The following is a 23759-nucleotide window of genomic DNA, read 5'->3' on the forward strand; positions in this document are numbered from 1 at the left end:
GGGCGACGTTGCTGGAGAGTGAATTTTTATTTAATAAAAAAAAAAATAAATTTTATATATATATATAAAAAAATACTATGCATACAAATGAAAAGGTACGGCAAGCTCACTTCTCCTACCTGGTATTTATTATTGCTTCACCTGCCTTGAAATAGGAACATTTATTTGGCTAACACACATTAAAAGGGCTGTGCGTGCTGTATTTCTTTTCCGACAGCACTCAAAGCCCAGCGTGCTTTGACTTAAAGCTCCGAAAGTGCCGGTTTTGGAGCAGCCGTAACCTCTCCAAGGAGGAAAGGGGCCACCTCGCCTGGAGGAAAGCATCTCACCATTGGAAACCCCGTGTTTCTCGGGGTGAGGGGGGGGGCGGCTGAATCTCAGAGGTTTTTGGGATGGAGTTTGCCAGAACTACTGCTTTTGCTCGTTTTGGTGGGTTTCTGTAGCTCTGGGTTATCTGGAAAAATCAGCAGAGCGCAGGTTCAGGAGACGGAGTGTTGGCGAGGATTTCACCCGTACGCTCACATCTTTTAAAACAGATAATGGGTTCCTTTTTAAAGGGACAAATGAGTAAAAAAAACCCTTTGGGTCTTTCATGAAGCAGCCTTCAGGAAGAAAGCTTTTCATCGTGGCGATTTAAGAGAAGGGGGGAAATCAGCTGTTAACCAGGCCCTCCTCGTCTACTTTATTTTTCAGGGCGGGGAAAAAAGCAGGAAGACAAAGAGCCCAACGTGGGACGGGGCCGTTTGGGCTGCTGGCCGGGAACGAAGTGAAGCCCACCGGTATGATGCCCACTCCAGACGCCTTGCCCGAGGCTGTGGGGCTGCGGGAAGGAGGTTTTTCTTCTTTTACACATGCCGAAAGCATCCATCCACCTGAATAAAAGCACCTCTATCGCAGCGTACCACCGTTTGTGCCTACACACGCCGAGGCGGGTACGTGGGACGGGGGATGCGCAACCAACTACGCGTGTAATGTGTGTATGACAACTTCGAAGTGCCACCAGGAAAGGCTCAAAAGGGCGGAGAGGTTGGGCAATGCTAAGCTGAGGTGTTTGTTTAGAAGTGAAGGTTGTGGCTGAGAGACCTCTGTCAACGAGGAAAGGACAGGTAGACCCTGGAGGACTATCCCAGGGAACTTCTCGTGCCACGGTGGTATCAGAGCGGTCCTGGTCTCCTGGCTCCTGATACAGCATCCTGCAGGTCGGGATGCTCTACAGGTGCGCTGTTCTCTGTTGACAGACCTTCTGCTACGTTAACGTGCTTGGATTCAGACACAGTTAAAGCCTGGGAGCTCTGCAGGGCATCCGGCTTTGCTTTATGCTGCTGGTGGTTTGATTCCAAAGTGAAATTAGCCACTTTGTCCTCAGGAAAGTGTTGTTTTTTGTTTTTTTTAATTAATATGGGGCGGGGGGGGAAAAGCAAGAGTGAGAACACAATATCAGCTGGGCTCCTGCTACGTCTGACACCTTCATCTCCCCCTCCTGACGCTGCTTGGCCAGGCTGTCTGGTAAACACGTTTGATGTTTTCTTCTCGAGATGGGCTGAGATAATGGATGCTTGCCACCTGCTGAGCGCGAGGTACCGCACCTGGGAGGCACGCCATGCGATCCACAGGCTGGGCACGTCCCCGCGTACCCTGGGGCTAGGCGAGGGCTGCTGCACCACCACCATATCCTATACTTGGGGCAAATAAGTCTCTATTCCCAGCGACGTGGCTCGTTTCCCTCTTTGGACCTGGTTATTCAAGGGTTAGGCTTTCGGAGGTGACTCGCCGTTGCAAGGACAGCGTATCCGACTGCAACGATGGGGGGTTTTGGGTAGCGCCAAGCAGCTGTTCTTGGGAAATGAAGGTGATCCAAAGTGCCGGGGGACAGGGACGGCTTGCTTTCATCAGTCACTGTTAAGATCTCGGTCCCCGGATCTCGCAAAGGCCAGGAGAGGTGGAGGATTTGCTGTTTTCATGGTGTCGCAGTAGTAGATGCCACGGGGTGGGTATCTGATGGGAAGCGGAGAGCGGAGGAGCTATCTCCCTGGAGGAGATGAGGAGATATCTTCTCCTCCCCATTTAACTGACCTTTCCTGCCATTAACCGAGCCGCTTCAACCCTCTTTCCACAAAAGCCCTCTCCCGTGGTGTCACCTTTGTTTTGCCTTTGGTGAGGGCATGCAGAAACCCTCTTTTGTGGCGTTTGCCCCAGATTGGTGGGGATTTGCTACTTTGAGAGCGCTAGCCTTCTGCCAGGTTTGCTTTAGAAGGAAACAGAGTGCAAAGCCGATAGCAGGGGACGGGCAGACAGGTGCTGACGTACAAACATGGAGCGGGATCCCAAGAAACGAGAAAAAAAATTACCGAGATTTCGGTTTCCTCTCTGATGATCCACAGCCCTCCAGTCTCCATATCCGGCTCGCCCCGTACCCCGCACTGCCTGTCTCCTACCTGCTCTTTCTCCATCTCGGAGATTTTGGGAATTCAGATCCATCTGGCTCTTTCCGATGGAAAGATACTGTATCGCAGGCAATGCAGGCAGGGCCCTGGCGGAGCCGCGGCATTAATTAATGGTAATCCCTTAATCCTGGGGCGATGCGGGAGACCGCGTTGCCCACTTTGTCCCCTCCTGAGCACAGAGAGGTGTCGGACCCATAACAGCAAAACTGCCTAATGCGGCACCAGAGGTGGTTTTTCCCTCTGATTATCTATATTTGAATAACTAGGTATTATCATGGGGTTCCCCCCCCCACCCCCGCCGTTGGTTGTTGTAATCTGGTGAGACCACCTTTGCCACAAAAAAAAAAAAAAAAAAAAAAAATTATTTATCTTGCAAATTTAAGGGGAGTTAGTGGTGGGGTTTGCTAGGACAGGTTTTCGTCCCTTCTGCCCTTCCCCCTGGTGTCAACGGGTTTTTTTTATTCGGAAAGGAGCCCTGAGTGCCAAAAAGCACCATTTCACTTGGACATTTTATCATATTTGATCTGGAATTTTCCTGACCGCTTTCATCCAGTTGATCAAAACAGTTCAGCTCTCAGCTATCCAACATAAAAATATCTTTTTTTTTTTTTATTAAAAAATAAAATAATTTGTGCATGCCAGTTCTTCAACACCAACAAGAAGCAAGGGGAGAAAACATCAAGATAATGTAATTCCCATAGAAAATTGCATTTGGATGAAAAAGCCTTTCCCCCCCCCACCCCTTCCTCCAGAACACTGGTTGGGGTAAAATTAAAAAAAAAAATAAATAAAAATTTGACTAGTTCTGCTTTTGCTGGTGTCTGTTTTTTCTCTCTGAAAGGAAAGCACCTGGTCCCTATCGGGAGGCTCTATTGGGCTGTGGATATTGAGGCCACGGTGACACAACCTCCATCCTTACCTCTCCTGTTTCCCACCGGCAGCCTTTGAGCTTTCAAAGTCACCAGCCCGGTAGGAAACAGCAGGGCAGTGTTTTGATGGCCTAAATTTCGTCTGAGTCACCTTAGCTGTGCCTTTCTCCTGTCTAATTTGCTCCGTTTAGTGTTGTATTGCCTGCTCCTGTGTCTCCCGTTGTAGCTCAGCCCTGGGTCGAGGCCAGCATTAAGCACATTCGATCCCTCCACAGGAGCCTGTTGATACCTTGTGTTGGGTCTGGCACAGGGGTGAATTTTAGCCCTGGATCAGACTGACCTGGAATTTAGAAGGCCGGGAGATTGTGCAACACAGCTCTGCCCAGGCTGGATGCTCACACCAGCTCCGGTTCCTCTGGGCTGCGATGAGACCAAGACTAGCAAACCCGAGCATGAAAAGGAGGGCAATGTTTGGCTAAAATTTGTTATCTTGTGACGTTTAAGCTCCTTGGAGGGTCTCACGCCCCCTCCAAGAATGCTCCATGCTTCCTCCTGGACCATCTTCTCAGGGGTGGTCCGAGTCCTCCTCCTGGCATCCCCTGCCCCCCCTCCCTGTGCTCCTGGGGAGAGGGGGGTTTACCTGGGTGTAAGACTTAGGGGCGCTTTCACCTTTTCTCAGCACCAGCAGAGCCATAGGAAAACGAAAACCCGGGCTCCACATTCGAAATGAAGACTGATAACATTCCTATAAGTGTCATTAAAAAACTGCTGGGTTAAACAAGTACAGCACATTTCCACGTGCCCAAGAGTGCAGTTCCACATCTAATGAACCCTCTTCTTCTAACGCAGAAAAGTATGACTCTTTCTCCAAAGCGCTCTCTTTAAGAAATTCATCTCTGCTGTGAGCACCGGCCGTCTCTGAGGTTCTCTAGGTGCTGCTGTTGGGGTCGGGTCGGTCCGGTCCCCAAGCTTCGTTTGCTGCTCAGCTGGCCGGAGGCAAGCTGGGGTGGGTTAACAAGTGAGGCATCGTCCCAGCTAACACCGTTTAATGGAGCGGACACAGCTGCTGGGGATAAAAAGGGAAGACCTGAGGAGCTGCTGGTGTGGTGGGGGCTCTTTTTTGCTGGGTCTCTGCCACAAGGCTTTGGTGGAAGAAGCTTCGGGTCTGCTGTATTTAAGGCTAGGGTTTGCTAACCCTCTAAACTTTTATTTTTCCTTCGTTTCAAGAGCTGAAAGGCTTTCTGGCAGTGCTACTATTTGCTTTCTGCATCTTCTCAGCACAGGAGAAGGTTTTGGAGAGGTAGAGTCCGTCTTTTCATCAGCTGTTAATATATTCAAGGGCAGCAGCTTTTCCTTCTTTTTGATGTTTGAATTTCCTTATCTTGTTGCGCTCGGAGCAGCCTCCTGGTTTCTGAAAGCTGCGTGTGGGAATGCCTGGGAAGTCAGGAGAGATGCCTGCCGGCAGCAGCTTGGGCTGCGTGTGGTAACAGCAGCGATCCTTCATATGGGGAGGAAAAATAGCGGAGATGGGGAGGAAAAATAGTGGAGATGATGGGAAGGAAGAATAGCGGAGGCGCATAGGTGGTGCCGTACGTGCTGATGCTGTGTGCGGAATAGCTGTGACGCGGATAAAACCCCAGCTGTGCTTAGCCTTAGTTTTTATATTACTCTGGATGGGTGAACCGGAAAAGGAAAGAAATGAAAAAAGGAGTCATGCATGCATAAAAATTAGAGATGGAAAGACCTAGGTCATCTGCTCAATACTTTCCTGCCACCGGGTGATTGTTCCTGGGCTGAAATCTCTGCTGGCAATTGTGGCTGGGAATGCATTAACCTTTAAAACAATAGCATTAGAATGTTATATATTTTCTTTAACCCAGGTGCTGGAAACCTGGTAAATGTGAAGCGCAGGTTGTGGCTGAGCGAGTGGTCCCCTGGGAAATGGGTTTTGGCGGAGGGGAGAGGAATGGCTTTTTTGTGAAGGGGCGCTGAGCCTGCTGTAGGTCACTTGAAGTTGGTGGTGACCCGGAGCCCAGCTGGGCAGCCCCTGACCCCGGGGGCTGTGCCATCTCCTGCCCAGGCTTTCTGAGCACCAGCGCAGCAAAGTCTAAGCCACCAGGGTCTCCTTGCAGCAGCGACCCTGTGGTTGCCCTGATCCTGCCATGCCTGGGACTGGGTGGTCCATGGGAGTCCCAGCTGGAGCTGGAGAAACAACTCACGAGAGCACAAGGAGAGCAGAAAGTGCGGTTGGTTTTTTTTTCACCTCTCATGTAGGGTAATTAAATAAAACTCTGGAACCAAACTGTAGGGGTCCTGGGTAGTTTCAGCTCCTGCTTCTTCGTTTGTTTCTTGGAGGTGGATGGCAGGGAAATCTTTCGTCATCTCTTCCCGTTTCAAAGCGGGATAGAGAACACGACGGAGATGTGTCTCCTTGAGTTGTGTCAGTGCCCTCCTGGGGCAATAGCGATGGTTTGCCTATGGCTTTCAAAGCGGTGCTGTTAAATTTCTGGCTGTTTTTTGGCAATGCTTCGCAGGCCAGAGGACTGGGACACCAAATTAGAGGAACTGTGTCTGGTGCCTTGTCTGCTGAGCATCCCTACCCTTCCTCACCCTCTGCCGCTGACTTCTTGTGGGCTGAGACGGTGCCTCAGCTTTAAGTGGGTGAGAAACTTTTTCCGTAGGGGACAGGTTGATAGACCTGGTCTGATTTGGAAGCCGCTATTTATTTATTTTTTTGTCTTCCGTTTGGGCTGTTGTCTGCTGCTTTTCTGAGTTGTTTGGCAAGTCGTACACAAAGAGAGATGTACTGTTATTATTGGTGGTTGTTGTTCCTAAGCCTTTATTGATTTTTATGAAAGAAATAACAACGACGTGCATGAGGTATCCAGCTAACAAAAGAGGTCCTGCAGTACTCATCTCGAATTAAATATATAGAAGCAGAATCCAACTGGGATATTGACAGGTAAATACAAAGCTTTGTGATTCAGCGTCAAAGCAGGACTTTACCTTGCCACAGCCCACCTTGGCGAAGAGAGAGACAGCATTGTTCTTCTCCCCATCTCAGCCAGAAATGTGTCCAAAACATATTTGCCTGAGGCCAGAAATAAGAATGTTATTGTTAGGAGGGAGCTGCTACCCGAGAGTCGATGTTGGGCTGTCTGGGGGGTGACAGGCGTGCCCTCACGGCAGCAGGAGTGGGGTTTGAACCCATCCCCTTGTCATGCAAGAAGGTAGCTCAATCAAACAGCCACCCTTGAGCTCGCCCCAGGTGAGCGGATCTGTTTCTGTAGCAGGTTTCTGCTGGCCGTTTGTTGTTTGTCTGGGTTCCTGGTGTACATCGGCTCGGGGCATCCTGCTTCTCAGCAACAAAAAGGCCATGAGGAAGGAGAGCAAAGAGAAAATCTGTACATCTGTTCCTCGGGGTTGGTCGTCTTTTCCTCCTGGATTAACTTGCCAACTCTTGGTCGATGGTTGATGCAATCCAAGTAGGGAACCCACTCTGACACTGCAGCTGCTCTGAACTCCATCTGCTTTAAGCTGACCCGAACAGAGGGGTTGGAAAAGCTCGCTCTCCTCTTTTCCTTTTCTCCCCTCACTTCTGCATCTTCTCCTGCGGGTCAGGATGTAACCCACAAGAAAGACGGTGTTGCTGCTGTTCCACCTGGGAGCAGAAGCTTCCAGACGCCACATGAAAAGGCGTCACGGACTTTGTGGGTTTGTTGCCTGATTCTTGCTCCAGAAAGGCTCCGAGAAATTCAAACGGGGCTCAGGTAATCCCGTAACGTCAGAATTTGTCTCTCCCTTGACTTTACAAGGAATTCCTGAGGACAATATTGAATCACAACCATATCTCTGCTCTTAAATCATGTCCTCTAGCAAAACATTACCCCATAGAGGAAGTCCTTTCAGCGAAGACAAAAATGAAAGCGTTTATCAGTTTGAAAAGATCCCTCTGTGTGCCAGAATCAGTGAGAGAGAGAATGGAAGTGTTAGTGCCTCTGGCAATGCCTTCGCAAAGCTGTTTGTCATCCCGGCACAAGAAGAAGCTGAGCACACACAAATATTAAACTAATATTTTTGGCCCTTGGTGAATTTTGATCGTCAGTTCCTGATGCTCGAGGCGGCAAACAGGAATGAGATGCGGTATCCTTAAGCTTTGTATTCACGGCTGAATTGGTGCTCCTTTTATATTTATTTATAAGTGTGTATGACTCCTAGTATTGCTATTTATGTGTTGTGAGAGAGAGAATGATGTTAATGATAGCCAGTAGCAGGACCTGACCAAGGCTGCCGAGTCAGGAAGCAAAACGGCAACATAGACTGGTTTTGGCCCTCAAGATACTGCCTGCACTAAATTGATGACACGGCAATTTTCTGCTCAGACGCGAATGGCGAGGTGGCTGAGGATGCGTAGGATCACCGGGACAGACCCCACGTTTCCCAAATCTCTGCAGTTTGGTGTTAAAATCCTTCACCCTACCGAGACGTGGGGCAAAAAAAGAAAAAGGGAACCTGAGAGGTGGTTAATCCCCAGAAGGTCAAGGCTAGTGCAGAGGCTTTTGCATGGCTGTGGGGTGGAAACCTGTCCTCGTCCTCCAGATGTGCCCTAAATTGGTGCTACCAGGCTTGGCTTGGAGGAGCTGGGATGTTGTTTTTTATTTCTTGGACAAACGCTGAGGGAAATAAACGATGTTGTCAACCCATGACCCTTCTGAAAAGACGAGGCCACCCTTCGCGCTCCAAATAGCCATGCTCTTGGTTGAGATGTACTTTATGGAGAGTGTACCAATTATGTGGGCTTTTTCAGAGCCCGGGAGCGGCGTGAGCTGTTATTTTCTTTGAGTGAAGAAGGAAGAGGCTGAAAGGCACACGAGGTGATAGACATCTTCACAAGGAAGCTGCAGTTAACCCGGAGTTTAAATTTAACTCCCTGGGAACAGCAGGAGCCAAAGCCTGAGGACAAGCACCCTCCCAGCTCACCACGTGGGGCCTCACGGTGGGAGCTTGTCTGGCGCCAAGCTCGTTCAACTCCGAGCCGCTTCCGATGGGGAGATGCAAGAACGTTCCCATGTTGTTCTCCTTGCTCGAACCTGGGGCAAAAATGAGCTGAATGACGGCGAGGAAGGACCAGAGATTCTCTCTCCCTGTCTCTCTTCTCAGCCATCTTTGAGGGTGATTCATCCTCCCCAAATTCCTGGCAGTTTCTCTCGGTGACCAGCAGCTCTATCTTGTGTCGCTGACTCATAACTGCTGGAAGCTTCTTTGGCTGAATTCAGAGTAAGGGAAATTTATGCGTTGGCTTTGATCTCTCATGCAGTTGTTTTATAGAGGGCAAGGGGCAACCCAAGAGAGAGGAGGAAGAGAAGATAACGGTGAGGAAGAGGCAAAGATGAAGGGAAAAGAGGTAAAGATGAAGGAAAAGGAGGTAAAACCCAAGAAAGGAGAGAGGTACATGGATTTTGAGCAACGGGGGAAGAACATCCAGCTGATCTGAAGCCAAACAGATGAACAGCGTGAAGAATGATGCAAAACTATGCGCTGTGGTTGATTTCTTATTGCGGCAGTGATATTAGTAATAAAATCGATACCAATAGTTAGCTAGGCCTAATAACTGCACAGATCGGATCAGATTGGATTAGATTGATATTACTTCTCCTAATAACCTGCTATTGTTGCTGTTGCACTCTAGGTAGGAACAGATATCATGTCTTTTAATTAAAGCGGGGGCTCCAGCACTTTTATTCACTCGTAGTCGTAACTGGGAATGGCTAGTCTGCACCCCAGCAAGTAAATTTGTCCTGAAGGCTCTTATAAATGAAAATAAAGAGAGAATCCATTGAGAATGCTCTGCCTGACAGCCTGGCACTATGGGCATGTGCGATCACTGGGCAAAAGGCATGGGAAATCAAGGCGATTAAAACCAGGCTTGCCCTCCGCTTTGGACGGCTCAAAAGCCCCAGAACAGGCTTTGCAGCAAACTTTGAGGTTCTGAGGCTACATTTCATGCCGGAGCACAACCAAAGCCTTTCGGATGGTTGTCAGAGAGGACCGTGTTGAAATGCTTGTCTCCAGATGAGACAGGTCGGGCTGTGGGTCACGACCTCCCCCTGGCTCCAGGTGACAACCGTGCCCGGCATCTCGCCTCGGAAGCCTCCCTGGCGAACTCCTGGCCTTAATCAATGCGCTTCCACGGAAAAAACGCCAGCTTAGAGAAAACAGCATATTTAAAAGCAAAAGGCACGCCGGGTTTTATTGAATTTGTTCCAAACGGTTCTACATTCAATCACCCAGAAGCCGTCTCCCTGCAGGCAACAATATCTTTTACTAATGAGCGCTTGCTGAACGAAATAGCCCATCTTGTACTTCACAGGTTCCTTGCTCTGACTCTGCATTAGGGCTCCTTCCTGCTTTTCTTGTCTGTTTGGCCTTCTTCATGTTAAAGAAACCATCTGCAAAGTGGGAAGGGGCCGGGGGCGGGGGGGGGCAGAAACCAAGACATGAGGCCACTTCTGGACTGAAATGTGGTGGAAAAAGTGGTGTGTGCATCTCGGATCCTGGCCCCCGAGGGCTGGAGAAAGCCACTTTGGGTTGCTCTCCTGATCTCCAAGCAGAAGAGGTCGTAGTACGGCATTTCTGCCAAGCTACAGGGCAGGTGCAACCTCACGTGCCAAGCTCCAAGGATGCATTTGGCTTCCATGGAGGCTGGACACATATTGGCCACGCCAAACCGGTGGGCACAGTGCTTTGGCTTGCTCAGACCTCGTGTTCTGCTCCCACCAGCTTTCTTCCCGTGTCTCTGCAATGTAGCTGGGGCATTACGGAGGAGCGGGCTGTCCTGCGGTGTGGCATTGCACCCCACATGGCTACCGTCACCCCTCTTCCACTGGTCACCTCCTTGGGTTTGGTTTATTTTTTATCTTTAAAATTATTCTTTAAATTTTATCTTTAAAATACAGTGGTCAGGCACTGGAACGTCCTGCCCAGGGCGGTGGTTGAGTCACCATCCCTAGAGGTGTTTAAGAAATGTGTAGATTTGGCACTTCAGGGCATGCTCTAGTGGCAGAGATTGTAGGTTGTTTTGTTGAACTCAATGATCTCAAAGGTCCTTTCCAACCATGAAGATTCTATGATTCTATGATTTAAAAAAAAAACAAAAAACAAACCAAACAACCGGAATACTTCTTGAGGGTGAAGTTTGCTCTCCTGTCTCTCCTCCCCCGAGTTTCCACTCCCCAGTGGTAGCCACTCTCTCTGGTGTCGAGCCCAGGGGACTGCTGTGCATCCCGGCTGCACTGGGGCAGGGATTTAACCCCAACCTTGGGGCAGCTTTGCCAAGGCGAGCTTAAAAATCCAACTGATCCATCTGGCCAGCTGAGCGTGGGTTAAGTGAGATGCTGCCTCTCCCAGGTGACAGCCGAGGGGAGAGCTGGAGGGGCTGCTCCTCTCCCGGCCCCCATCAAACCCCTCCTTTCAGAAACAACAGGAGCTATGGGGTTTGAGCATCTCGCTGAGCTGGAAGAGGATAAAACTCTCCAGCTGCCCAGGAGGGAATGAGAGAGACACTTTGAATTTCTTCCCTTAAATCATAAGTCACTCTAATTGTTTTCTTCCTTTTTCTGCTGTTTCTTGCTGCCTCTCTTTGAATCAAGGATTTATCTTCACTGGCACATGGACGCGGGGCTATCGCAGACAGCGTCTAGCGAAACACACACAGAGGGAGTAGGTGCTAATGCTGCTGCCAAACCACTCACCGCATCCCTGGGACCGTCCCTTCCCACCCACACCCTGTGCGCGTCTCCCACTGCGCTCCCATCGATCGAGGTGCAAGGGTTCATGAGCAAAACTGCTCAGGCGAGCAGAAAAGATGGGGCAAGGGGAAGAAAACTGAGCTGGGAGGCAGGAGCTGACTAACCCAAAGCCGAGGAGGAAAATCTGCGGGATGCCCAAAGTAAGGACTTGCGCCGGGGGGGCTGTACTCCTGCCCTGTCTCGACAGCATCCCAAGGTGGATGCTGAAGGACAGGGTATGAGAAACAAGACAGATCATGCTCCGAGGTCAGCTGGCAACCACGCATGGATTGGCCACGCTGTGGTTTCACAATTTAATACCCCAAAATTTTGCCTGTTTTGCCAAACCTGGGTGTAGGTGCTGTCCCAACACCCCCAAAAGCTGCAGGGTACGGGTCGAAAGGATGCTCAGAAAGCATCTGCATGGGCATCCACCCCTGGACCTGCTCTCACACCTACACCAGAGGGGTATATCTGCCCTGTGCAAGGAGACTGATACCCCACAACGTGCCCCCTCCCCACGCAGCCATCGCTGCTGCCTCATTCCGGCAACCCAGTGGCTGTTGGCAGTGCATCCAGCCTAAAAATAAAAAGACAGATTGTCCACTTCAGCTGTAATTACTGACTGAAAAGACCCAGCAGGGAAAAGAAGGGGCGGGGGACGTGGAAAGGAGGACAACGAAGGAAAAGAAGGGAGAAAGCAAGCAAGAAGCGCATCCTTGAACAGGTTATATCAATCATCCAGGCTGCTGCCCGTGCAAGGTCCCTCTCTGGTTCCCGGGAGGGATAACTGCATCCTGCGCTGGGGAAGCACCACCTGAGTGATCAGCTGGAGCCGTGGCTTCCTCGGGGTGTGGAGGGAGGGGTTCCATCCTGAATTACCCATCCACCCCAAATCATTCCTCCCCCGCCGTTTCCTGCCATTCCCCATCTTACCCTTGCCCCGGGGCCAAGCCAGGTTCTTTTCCAGGTGGCACAGAGCTCTGTGGTGTGCTTCGCCGGTCTTTGATCAGCCCTGGGCTGTGCCCTCATGCAGAGCTGCTGGTGAGCAGACACAGAGAGGGGATATCCTCTTTTCAGGAACCAGTACTAAAAGACAAAGCAATGCTAGATCCACCAGAAATTTTGTTTGGGCTTCTTTGGCCACCCTCCCCACCTCATGTGTACCCAATTTGCTCGCATCTCCATTTCTCTGGAGTCTTTAAATATCATCCTCCCCACCAACTGGGTCCTATTTGTAGAGCTGTGGTTTGGCTTATATTTATTTCTTTGTTTTTAAGTGTATCTGCCTCACCGATTGGAGAAGCCAATGTTCTTTGGCCGGACCGAATAGGAGGGAAGAGGAACATCGGTGCTCCTGGAAGTGCTGCTGGCCCCGTGCCTTCCTCTCGCCCCAGCCCGGGTGAGCGATGATGAATCCTGGGTGTCAGAGGTGGTGGTTGATGAATTAGCTGGGGAAAGCAGCAAGCGGTTCAGGTGACATTCACAGAGTCACTGGCACTTCTCGATGTCTAGCAGTGGATGGCCACACTCAAAGAGTTGCAGTCAACCACTCGATGTCCAAGTGGTGACCAGTGACGAGTGGCGTTCCTCAGGGGTTGGTATTGGGACTTGGTGCTGTTTAACATCTTTGTCAGTGATGTGGACAGGGGGATTGAGTGCACCCTCAGTGAGTTTGCCAACAACACCAAGCTGTGTGCAGTGGTTGATGTGCTGGAGGGAAGGGATGCCATCCAGAGGGACCTGGGCAGGCTGGAGAGGTGGGACCGTGCGAAACTCATGAAGTTCAACCAGGCCAAGTGCAAGGTCCTGCACCTGGGTCAGAGCAATCCCGGGCACAAATCCGTGCTGGGTGGAGAATGGATGGAGAGCAGCCCTGAGGAGAGGGACTTGGGGATGTTGGTTGATGAGAAGTTCAACGTGAGCTGACAAGGTGCATTCACAGCCCAGAAAGCCACCTGCACCCTGGGCCGCATCCCCAGCAGAGTGGGCAGCAGGGCAAGAGGGGGGATCCTGCCCCTCTTCTTCGCTCTGGAGAGACCCCCCTGCAGTGCTGCCTCCAGCTCTGGGGCACCAACAGCAGAAGGACACGGAGCTGTTGGAGCGGGGACAGAGGAGGCCCTGGAGATGCTGAGACAGCTGGAGCCCCTCTGCTGTGAGGACAGGCTGAGAGAGCTGGGGGGGGTTCAGCCTGGAGAAGAGAAGGCTCCGGGGAGACCTCAGAGCCCCTTCCCGTCCCTAAAGGGGCTCCAGGAAAGCTGGGGAGGGACTCTGGATCAGGGAGGGGAGCCACAGGACAAGGGGGAACGGTTTTACACTGGAAGAGGGGAGATCTAGATGAGATCTGAATCAGAAATTTTTCACTGTGCGGGTGGTGAGCCCCTGGCCCAGGTTGCCCAGAGAAGCTGTGGCTGCCCCATCCCTGGAGGTGTTCAAGGCCAGGTTGGACGGGGCGTGGAGCAACTTGGTCTGGTGGGAGGTGTCCCTGCCCAGGGCAGGGGGTTGGAACTGGATGATCTTTAAGATCCCTTCCAACCTAAACCATTCTATGATTCTCGGCACTGTAGCTAGGTGTTGGAAGCAAGGATGGGTCCTGGGGGGGTAGTGGCACAAGTCACCCAAAAGATCAGTGAGGAGAGGGCAGGAATGACCCATGGGTAGGGAAGTTTTGGGGTTGCAGTATCGGGGCTCCCATGCCCGCTGCAAAGTGGCTGTGATGCAGCTGCTCCTGCACGGCTTCATGTGCCAAAAATGCACCCTGGGGACAGTCATCTTGCCACCCTCCAGCTTCCAACCCCCTCGTGCCTCCTCCAGCACCAAACAAGGCTTGAGAGACCATGTAGGGATCGCTCCCTGGGAGACCGGAGAAGCACTACAGCTGGCCAGAGACAGCATGACAGATGGAGAGGCACACGGACACCCCAAGCCTACAGCTCGGGCTGCGCCTGTGCGCGCTACCTCTCTTTAAAATGCCAGCAATGTCCTGTCATTATCAGCTAATGCCCTCTAATGGGTCCATTAAACAGCTCTGTCTTTGCCTTGGCTTCTAATTCCCCCTCCCCTACTCGTAATCAGGCGGCATTACCTGCTTCGGAAGATACGATTACGCTACTTAATTCTTTCTAAATGACAGCGCTGAGCCAGCAGCAGAGAGCCGGTCACCCGTACTTGGCCAAGCAAGACCCCCACGTGCCGGACTGAGGGCGGGGGTGGCAGGGGAGCCCCCGCCTCCCCGCTCTCGCACCCAGCTTTCCCCTTCGCTGTTGCGGCAGCAGCGTGGGTCTCCCTGAGGGCACCTGCCTGTAATTATAGTAGATTTATAGCAAACAGTTCCTCCAGCCCCGGTCTCCGTCGTCCCTGCGGAGCAAAGGGCTCTTTGCCTTGTCTCTACCTAAGGCAAGTCTTACCAAGCTGCTGTGGAGCACGAGGCGTGCTGCCCCTCCAGCTGCGCCAGCCCAGACCTTCGCTCGCTGCTGGGGCAAAACATTCCATGAGCCCCAGGAGGACATCCAGATGCCCATCGCCATCCCCTGTGTGTGCCTCCATGTAACCGTCTCTTAAAAGACCAGAGGAACGTGGACTGGAGTGACTCAAAATTGACTGCTTTTTGCTCGGTACTTGGCTGGCTTTCTCTGGAGTTTGGAGAAATTTTTAATAGCGCTGACTATTGATAATATGTCACTGGGAATTTGCTTAGCACTTCACGGCCCAAGCGCTAAAAATACAAGGTCCCGCTCCCCAGAGTGCTCGGAAACGTTGCGAGAAAGCAAACTCAGAGAAGCGGTGAGGTCATGGAGGGATGTGGAGGTCCCAGGAGCACAGCCAGCTGAGGGGGCTGCTGGGGATGGGCCTGAGCAAGGCTTCTGGGGGACTTAGAAGAGAAAAGGGAGAGATGTGCGGGTCTGTAGGAAGCTCAGTACCTGCACTGAAGGGCTCATGGAGCATCGTGATTTCAGGATCCACCACCACCATGTGACCTTGGGTCAAGTCATTTGCTTTTCTCCACTCTCCTTCCCATGAAGATGGGGAAAAACAGGGCTCTGGGGGCTCTTTGAGATCCACAGGTGGAAACCACAGAGATGCTAATTTTGGTTATTCAGAGGAAGGCTAGAGGAAGATGTAGACAAGAGGAGCCACAGACCCGAGAGAGACGGTGAAGTGTGTGCGCTGTTCCGTGTCCTATAGCAGAAGGATATTTGTAGCATAAGGCAATGACAGAAATAGCCTTTAAGACAGTATGGCCCTTCCTGCAAACTTGCTGTGTATTTTACTCTCAGTTTTATGTGTCAGTTTTATTCCTAATGACCTCTGATATGCCAGGCAGGCCTTCATCTTCTCTGTTTCGTGCTGGGTTGTACACTTCTTGAGGTTTGTTTTGGTTTTTTTTTCTTTCCTTTTCCGCGTTGTTCCGTTATAATGTCATGCTGAGCTGCTAAACCCAGCTGCAGTTTTGACAGATGATGTACTAGTTCCCTCTGCTTTGGATTTGACATTTTCATGAGCGCTAAACGCACACGCTTACAAATTTTTAAAAGGGAAAAGAACCCCCCACCACCGCCGCCGCTCTCTCCTGGGTTTTTTTTTTGGTTTGGCTTCATTTTGGAGTCGATGAAAGATGCCGGATTAATGGTTCTTGAAACTGAAACCCTCTATTTAGGCGCCGAACAAGCGGGGCGAGGGAAGCCACCGCGCGCGTGTTGCTGCTTCTCAGCCAACACCATCCCTAGGACCCTCATTCCATGGCTTTCTGCCTCGGCGGCGGCGACGCTGCAGCTCGGAAGGCGTCCTCCGTGCCATTAGCCTCTTCCCCCGTGGCTCCACAGCTCTGGATTTAGCACACGAAGCTCTAAATATTTCAGGGCCGTGCTGCTAGACATGGCCAAGGCGGTGTTGCGCAACCCGTGCCAGAGAGATGATTCTCCGGAGGATGGGAAAGGAGCGTTAACCCCAGAAGGGAACCCATACTTGAAGCCCGGTCTCCTGGCAGAGAAAAAGACAAGGGAAAAAGGTGGGAAGAAACTTAAAACCGTCCACCCGTGTTGATATTCTGGGAGTTTTCGTGCTGCAGCAGAAGAAGCCGAGGGGAATTTTTCCTTCCACATTGATGATCAGGCTATTTATCTTTGATGAAATGCCAAGAAATGGTTGATTGTGTTTAGAAGCAGCAAAAAGGTATAATAAATAGTGCTTCCCTTTCCGAGACAGGACAAGAAGTGAGAGTGAGGAGAGCAGATCTGATAACCGTCTGCACACATCCTTTTTTGTGCTGTGACTGATGTGACTCCAGTATCCACAGTGGATCTCGGGCCAGAGAAGACGTTGAGTTGTGTTGACATTTCTGCCACCTGAAGAGCTGACTAGTCTTGCGTTGGGATATTACAAAATGGGGAGTACTCTGGCAGAGCAGAACACGGAGGTCCCGTTTCCATAGGGTAGCTCTGGATAAGGCAGAGGGGGATGCTGTGGGTCAGTTATTGTACAGAAGAAAGGCAACCTTAATTCTGAGGCTGGTGGGGCTCACCTAACCTTGGAAAGCCAGCTCGTGAAGATCTTCAAGCTTCAGCCAAGACAGAGAGGAGCTCCAGGCTGCTATTTCTTGTATGAAGGTGCCACAAAGAGAAGACAAGGGTTTGCTGTGCCATCAGCTGTCAAACCAAGGGCAGCTGAAGGAAGGAGGAGGAGGACCTCAACACGTGTAAAGAAAATCCATCTGGGTCTGTACTCAGCACCCTCCCAATTTCTGTCAAATGAAGTGCTGACCCTATGACTGGTGGAGCTGAAGCAGCGTGAGATTTAAGAGGTTGGTGTAGACAACCATGAAGTTGCCCACATGAAGGTTGGGTCAAAGCCTCTGGTGGGCTGCACCCAGCTGCGTGGCGTTGAGGCTTCAGGTGTCACGGAGTAGGCGGCGTTTTGGTCCTCTGCTGGCATCTCGCAGAGGTTTGGTCTTCAGAAGCAGCAGGCACAGCGTGGACGCTTTCCTCTTTCTTCTTTTCTTTTTTAATTAAAACCCGAACAGGTGAAAAAGAAATCTTTTTTTCTCTTTCAGGGAAAGTAAATGCATTCTTGCAACACCTTAATTTTAAATGCAGGGAGAAGAGGATTTTCCTTGTTTTGGGCCCATTATCAACTCACCAGTTACACTTCATCAACTGTACTTTGTCTGAGTTTAGGCTGCAAGCTCCTCGGGCCAGGACCGCCTCTGGTACACAAACCAGGGGTGCAAAGAAATAAAAAAATAAAGAGAAAAATAGGGAAGCGGTCACCAGTTCTGTGTCGGTGCTGCCTCGGGCACTTGTGGGATGGAAAAGGCTTCGCACCGCGGGTCAGCTCTCCACCAGCTGGCATGCAGATGTTGACCTGCTGGCTGCCCCCTCAGGGAAAAGGCAGGTGCGTTGTTCACCCATTAATATTTTTACACTGAAAATTGGAAGTGCCGTATAAATCCTAAATGCCATTATTGTTCTTTTTGTTATTTCAATAGAGCCAGAGAAACAGCAGCAAGTGGGAGCGGCGCACCCTGCCCGTTCGCAGGCATCGCAGCGTGTGAGAAAGAGGTGTGAGAAAGGCAAGCACAGGCAATCAGGTAATATTTCCCAATACTAGTCACAGAAATTAATCATAGGATCATAGAATGGTTTGGGTTGGAAGGGACCTTACAGATCTTCTAGTTCCAAAACCCCTGCCCTGGGCAGGGACACCTCCCACCAGACCAGGTTGCTCCAAGCCCCCTCTAACCTGGCCTTGAACACCTCCAGGGATGGGGCAGCCACAGCTTCTCTGGGCAACCTGGGTCAGTGTCCTACCACCTTTAGGGACCGCTGGCAACCTGGGCCAGCGTCCACTTTAGGGACTGGAAGGGGCTCTAAGGTCTCCCTGGAGCCTTCTCTTCTCCAGGCTGACCAGCCCTTGTCTGAGGCATAAAAGGGGTTTTTAGAGGTTTTTAGATCAGGGGTTTAAAAGGGGTTTTTAGATCAGACCCCAGAGGATCTGATCTTGCTTGCTGCTTGCCCCTCCTTGCCCCAAGCATGGCATTCACCCCCACCTCTTGGACCTTCAGCAGCTGGACATCACCTTGGTGTCCCTTTTCCCCCCTTGGGCCCTGGGGCAGGAGTCGATGGTGCCTTGTGCCACCGTGCTTGAACGTCATCCCTTGGGGAAACGATGGGCATGGAGGAGTGGGAGCAAAAGTCCTCGAAGAGGGCAGATGTGGGCTGCTGCTGGAGACAGCAGTGCTGACAGATTCGGTCCAGAAGAAGATGGTAAAACAAAAGGGACACATTTTTGCCGGCATCGTGACCATGCTTTTCTCAGGGCCCTCTTCTTGCTCTGCTGAAAAGAGCTGGCGGGCGACTCTGACCCACACCGTCCCGCCCCGCGGGGGGAGCACATCTGTCCTGGTTCCGGTGGGGATAGGGTTAACTTTTCCTGGTATTCCATGCCATGTGAGCCACGCCCACCCTGAGCTGCCGGGGGAGGGGGCAGGAAGTTGCTGCTTAAAAGCGGGCTGGGGCGGCCCGGGTCCGGCCGGCGAGCGGCGAGCGGCGGGGGGAGCGGCGGTTCCGTAATCGCGTTTGTATATTCCCCTATCCGTGTTGTTGTTGTTGTTGTTGTTTGCCTGTTCCCTTTGCTGTTCTGTTAAACTGCCTTTGTCTCAACCCAAGAGTCTTGCCTTTTCTTACGATTCTTCCTGTGTTTGGAAGGCACGAGCGAGCGACACGTGGTTCTTTGTTGCCATCTGAGGCTAAACCACGGCAGTCCTTTTGGCGCCCAACGTGGGGCTCGAAGGGTTGAGATAACGACAGAATCCAACTAGAACGTGGAAAAAACGGTTTTGGTTTTTTTTTGTATGCATTTATTTTATTAGGTAAGTAGTCACTGGTCATCATGTTGCTTGGTTTGTTCTCATGGCTGTGTTACATAAATTCCTATATGGCTTATGTACTCCCTGCGATGCTGTTTACCATGTCTGGAACAGGGATGAGGATTATCATTCTGCTGTCCTGTGCGATATCTGTTTATGATATGATAACATCACTGTTCAGACGGCTATTTTGGGGTGTTTATGCGGTTTTGCTGTCCTGTCCGTACATTGGACACCGTCTCTCAGAATTTGTTAATAATCTCCCCAGCCCTTTTGCCTCCCTTTTCTCCTTCGGGTCAGGTATGACAGCTTTTGAGAATTTTGAATATCCTTGGGATACTCAAACTAGCGTGTTCGTAGTGCTATGTCTCCTGAATACGTTCCAGGTCTTGTTTTGGGTTAAGCGACTATTTAAGACTACCACCCGGAGATCTGCTCCGAGGCTGGATAGTCAGGGGTGGCATGGCATGTGGGAGAGCATGGGCAGGTACCTAGAGAACTACTCACCTCCAATGGTCTGGGACTTCACCCCTGAACAATTACAGGACCCTGATAAAGTGGTAGAATATTTGAAGGGAAAATGCTGTGGCTATTCTAGAGAGGCACAACTCACCGCGCTGTGCTGGGCCCTGGCCAGTATCTACCAGGCACTGCTCAGAATTATGCAGCACCCTCAAGGGGAAGAGATGGAAACCAGACCTGCGGCGGCCCCTGCGGCTGCTGCAGCCCCTGCTGCAGCCCCTGCGGCGGCCCCTGTGGCTGCTGCAGCCCCTGCGGCGGCCCCTGCGGCGGCCCCTGCGGCTGCTGCAGCCCCTGCGGCGGCCCCTGCGGCTACTGCAATCCTTGCGACAGACACTGCGGCTACTGCAATCCTTGCGACAGACACTGCGGCTACTGCAACCCCCGTGGTAGCCACTGCCACTGAACCAGGGAACCAACCCATGCCAGTATCAGTTGCCCCCATACAGAAGAAGAAGTACACAAAGAAATCAGTTCGCTTAGTAAGAGATGATGATGAACCAGGGCCATCACGAGAGCAGGAGGAAGAGGCAGAACCAGAGATAATTACTCGATCCCTATCCTTGAGTGAGCTGCGGGATATGCGAAAAGATTTTAGCCGACTTTCAGGCGAGCACATTGTCACCTGGCTGCTCCGGTGCTGGGATAATGGGGCCAGTAGCCTGGAATTAGAGGGTAGGGAGGCCAGGCAGCTGGGATCCCTGTCTAGGGAAGGCGGCATTGACAAGGCGATCGGGAAAAAGACCCAAGCCCTCAGCCTCTGGAAACGACTCCTGTTAGGCGTGAGGGAGAGGTACCCCTTCAGCGAGGATGTTGTATGTCAGCCAAGCAAGTGGACTACCATGGAAAGAGGTATCCAGTACCTGAGAGAATTAGCCGTGCGGGAGATGATTTATTATGACTTGGACAATGCAGACTTACCCACAGACCCTGATGAGGTGCGATGCACAAGGCCCATGTGGCGGAAGTTTGTACGGAGCGCACCATCGTCATATGCCAACTCCCTGGCAGTAATGGAATGGAAAGGTGAAGAGGGACCAACGGTGGATGAGGTAGCTGGCCGGCTCCGGCGATATGAAGAAAGTCTCTCTTCCCCCCTTGTCTCAGCTGTGGAGAAACTGTCGCGGAAGGTCCAGCAACTTGAAGAGAATATGTCCTACTCCCCACCTGCACGGGCCAGCATCTCAGCTATTAGAAGCAGGCATTTCCCCACTCAAGAGAGAGAGTACAGAGGGTACACACCACGAGGCACCCTGTGGTTCTACCTGCGGGACCACGGAGAGGACATGAGGAAGTGGGACGGACAACCTACTTCGATCCTGCGGACACGGGTACAGGAGTTGCAAGGAAGGACAACCACAAAAGGGGATCCCTCCAGGAAAAGTGCCGCCCCAGTTTCCAGTGGGCCGTTCCCCAGACAAAGCAGAAGGCTTGATCTTGCTTCTGATCCTCTTGAAGGAACTTCCAAGTCATTTATGCAAGAAGTGAGTAATGGATACTATGACCAGTATTAGGGGGGCCCTGCCTCCGGCCAGGTGGAGGAAAGGGATAACCGGGTTTATTGGACGGTGTGGATTCGATGGCCTGGCACATCAGACCCACAGGAGTATAAGGCTCTAGTGGACACGGGTGCGCAGTGTACTTTAATACCATCAAGCTATAGAGGGGCAGAACCCATTTGTATTTCTGGGGTGACAGGGGGATCCCAAGAGTTGACTGTACTGGAGGCAGAAGTGAGCCTAACTGGGAATGAGTGGCAAAAGCATCCCATTGTGACTGGCCCAGAGGCTCCATGCATCCTTGGTATAGATTACCTCAGGAGAGGGTATTTTAAGGACCCAAAAGGGTACCGCTGGGCCTTTGGCATAGCTGCTTTGGAGACAGAGGAAGTTAAACAGTTGTCTGCCTTGCCTGGTCTCTCAGAGGATTCTTCTGTTGTGGGGTTGTTGAGGGTCAAAGAACAACAGGTGCCGATTGCTACCACAACGGTGCATCGGCGGCAGTATCGCACTAACCGAGACTCTCTGATTCCCATCCATGAGCTGATTCGTCAACTAGAGGTTCAAGGAGTGATCAGCAAGACTCGCTCACCCTTTAACAGTCCCATATGGCCGGTGCGAAAATCTAATGGAGAGTGGAGGCTAACTGTAGACTATCGTGGTCTGAATGAAGTCACGCCACCGCTGAGTGCTGCTGTGCCGGACATGCTAGAACTCCAGTACGAACTGGAGTCCAAGGCAGCCAAGTGGTATGCCACGATTGATATAGCGAATGCATTTTTCTCAATCCCTTTGGCAGCAGAGTGCAGGCCACAGTTTGCTTTCACTTGGAGGGGCATCCAATACACCTGGAATCGACTGCCCCAGGGGTGGAAACACAGCCCCACCATTTGCCATGGACTGATCCAGACTGCACTGGAACAGGGTGAAGCTCCAGAACATCTGCAGTACATTGATGACATCATTGTATGGGGAAACACAGCAGAAGAAGTTTTTGAGAAAGGGAGTAAAATAGTCCAAATCCTTCTGAACGCTGGTTTTGCTATAAAGCGAAGTAAGGTCAAGGGACCTGCGCAGGAGATCCAGTTTTTAGGAATAAAATGGCAAGATGGACGCCGTCAGATTCCAATGGATGTGATCAACAAAATAGCAGCTATGTCTCCACCAACTAGTAAAAAGGAAACACAGGCTTTCTTAGGTATTGTGGGTTTTTGGAGAATGCATATCCCAGATTACAGTCAAATTGTAAGCCCTCTGTATCAAGTAACCCGGAAGAAGAATGATTTTAAATGGGGTCCTGAGCAACGACAAGCTTTTGAACAAATCAAACAGGAAATAGTCCATGCAGTGGCCCTGGGGCCAGTCCGGGCAGGACAAGATGTTAAAAATGTGCTCTACACCGCAGCCGGGGAGAACGGCCCTACCTGGAGCCTCTGGCAGAAAGCACCAGGGGAGACTCGAGGTCGACCCCTAGGGTTTTGGAGTCGTGGATACAGAGGATCCGAAGCCCGCTACACTCCAACAGAAAAAGAGATATTGGCAGCATATGAAGGGGTTCGAGCTGCTTCGGAAGTGGTTGGTACAGAAGCACAGCTCCTCTTAGCACCTCGACTGCCGGTGCTGGGTTGGATGTTCAAAGAAAGGGTCCCCACCACACATCATGCAACCGATGCTACATGGAGTAAGTGGATTGCACTGATCATGCAGCGAACTCGAATGGGAAACCCCAGTCGCCCGGGAATTCTGGAAGTGATCATGGACTGGCCAGAAGGCAAGGATTTCGGAATGTCACCAGAGGAGGAGGTGACGCGTGCAGAAGAGGCCCCACCATATAATAAACTGCCAGAAAATGAGAAGAAATATGCCCTGTTCACTGATGGGTCCTGCCGTATTGTGGGAAAGCATCGAAAGTGGAAGGCTGCTGTGTGGAGTCCTACACGACGGGTTGCAGAAGCCAGTGAGGGACAGGGTGAATCGAGCCAGTTTGCAGAGGTGAAGGCTATTCAGCTGGCTTTGGACATTGCTGAGCGAGAAAAATGGCCAGTACTTTATCTCTACACTGACTCATGGATGGTGGCAAATGCTCTGTGGGGATGGTTACAGCAGTGGAAGCAGGGCAACTGGCAGCGCAGAGGCAAACCCATCTGGGCTGCTGACCTATGGCAAGATATTGCTGCCCGGATAGAGAATCTGGTTGTGAAAGTACGCCATGTAGATGCCCACGTACCAAAGAATCGGGCCACGGAGGAACATCAGAACAACCAGCAGGTGGATCGGGCCGCTAGGATTGAAGTGGCTCAGGTGGATCTGGACTGGCAACATAAGGGTGAACTATTCATAGCTCGGTGGGCCCATGACTCCTCAGGCCATCAAGGGAGAGATGCGACATATAGATGGGCTCGTGACCGAGGGGTGGACTTAACCATGGACACTATTGCACAGGTCATCCATGAATGTGAGACATGCGCTGCGATCAAACAAGCCAAGCGTTTGAAGCCTCTTTGGTATGGAGGGCGATGGCTGAAATACAAATATGGGGAGGCCTGGCAGATTGATTATATCACGCTGCCACAAACCCGTCAAGGCAAGCGCTATGTGCTCACAATGGTGGAAGCAACCACTGGATGGCTGGAAACATACCCTGTGCCCCATGCCACTGCCCGGAACACTATCCTGGGCCTTGAAAAGCAAGTCCTGTGGCGACATGGTACCCCAGAGAGAATTGAGTCGGACAATGGGACTCATTTCCGAAACAGCCTCATAGACACCTGGGCCAA

General features: G+C 51.4%; 1 protein-coding gene and 1 long non-coding RNA gene across 2 annotated transcripts in view; one reads left to right on the forward strand and one right to left on the reverse strand.

The window, feature by feature from the left end:
• The window catches only part of PCBD1 (pterin-4 alpha-carbinolamine dehydratase 1), a 213649-nt gene extending 192055 nt beyond the window's left edge, over positions 1-21594 (reverse strand). The window contains exon 1 of the mRNA XM_054204998.1: positions 21591-21594. Coding sequence (XP_054060973.1) covers positions 21591-21592 — 2 coding nt within the window. The 5' untranslated portion in view covers positions 21593-21594. The remainder of the gene's footprint in view (positions 1-21590) is intronic.
• Positions 436-17697, forward strand: LOC128910948 (uncharacterized). The gene is made up of 5 exons (XR_008466948.1): positions 436-932; positions 10963-11261; positions 12381-12502; positions 17150-17490; positions 17585-17697. It is a non-coding gene; the product is annotated as an uncharacterized LOC128910948 (long non-coding RNA).
• Positions 21595-23759: the final 2165 nt, after the last annotated feature.

The sequence above is a fragment of the Rissa tridactyla genome, chromosome 6 (assembly GCF_028500815.1).
Source record: "Rissa tridactyla isolate bRisTri1 chromosome 6, bRisTri1.patW.cur.20221130, whole genome shotgun sequence".
Lineage (NCBI taxonomy): Eukaryota > Metazoa > Chordata > Aves > Charadriiformes > Laridae > Rissa > Rissa tridactyla.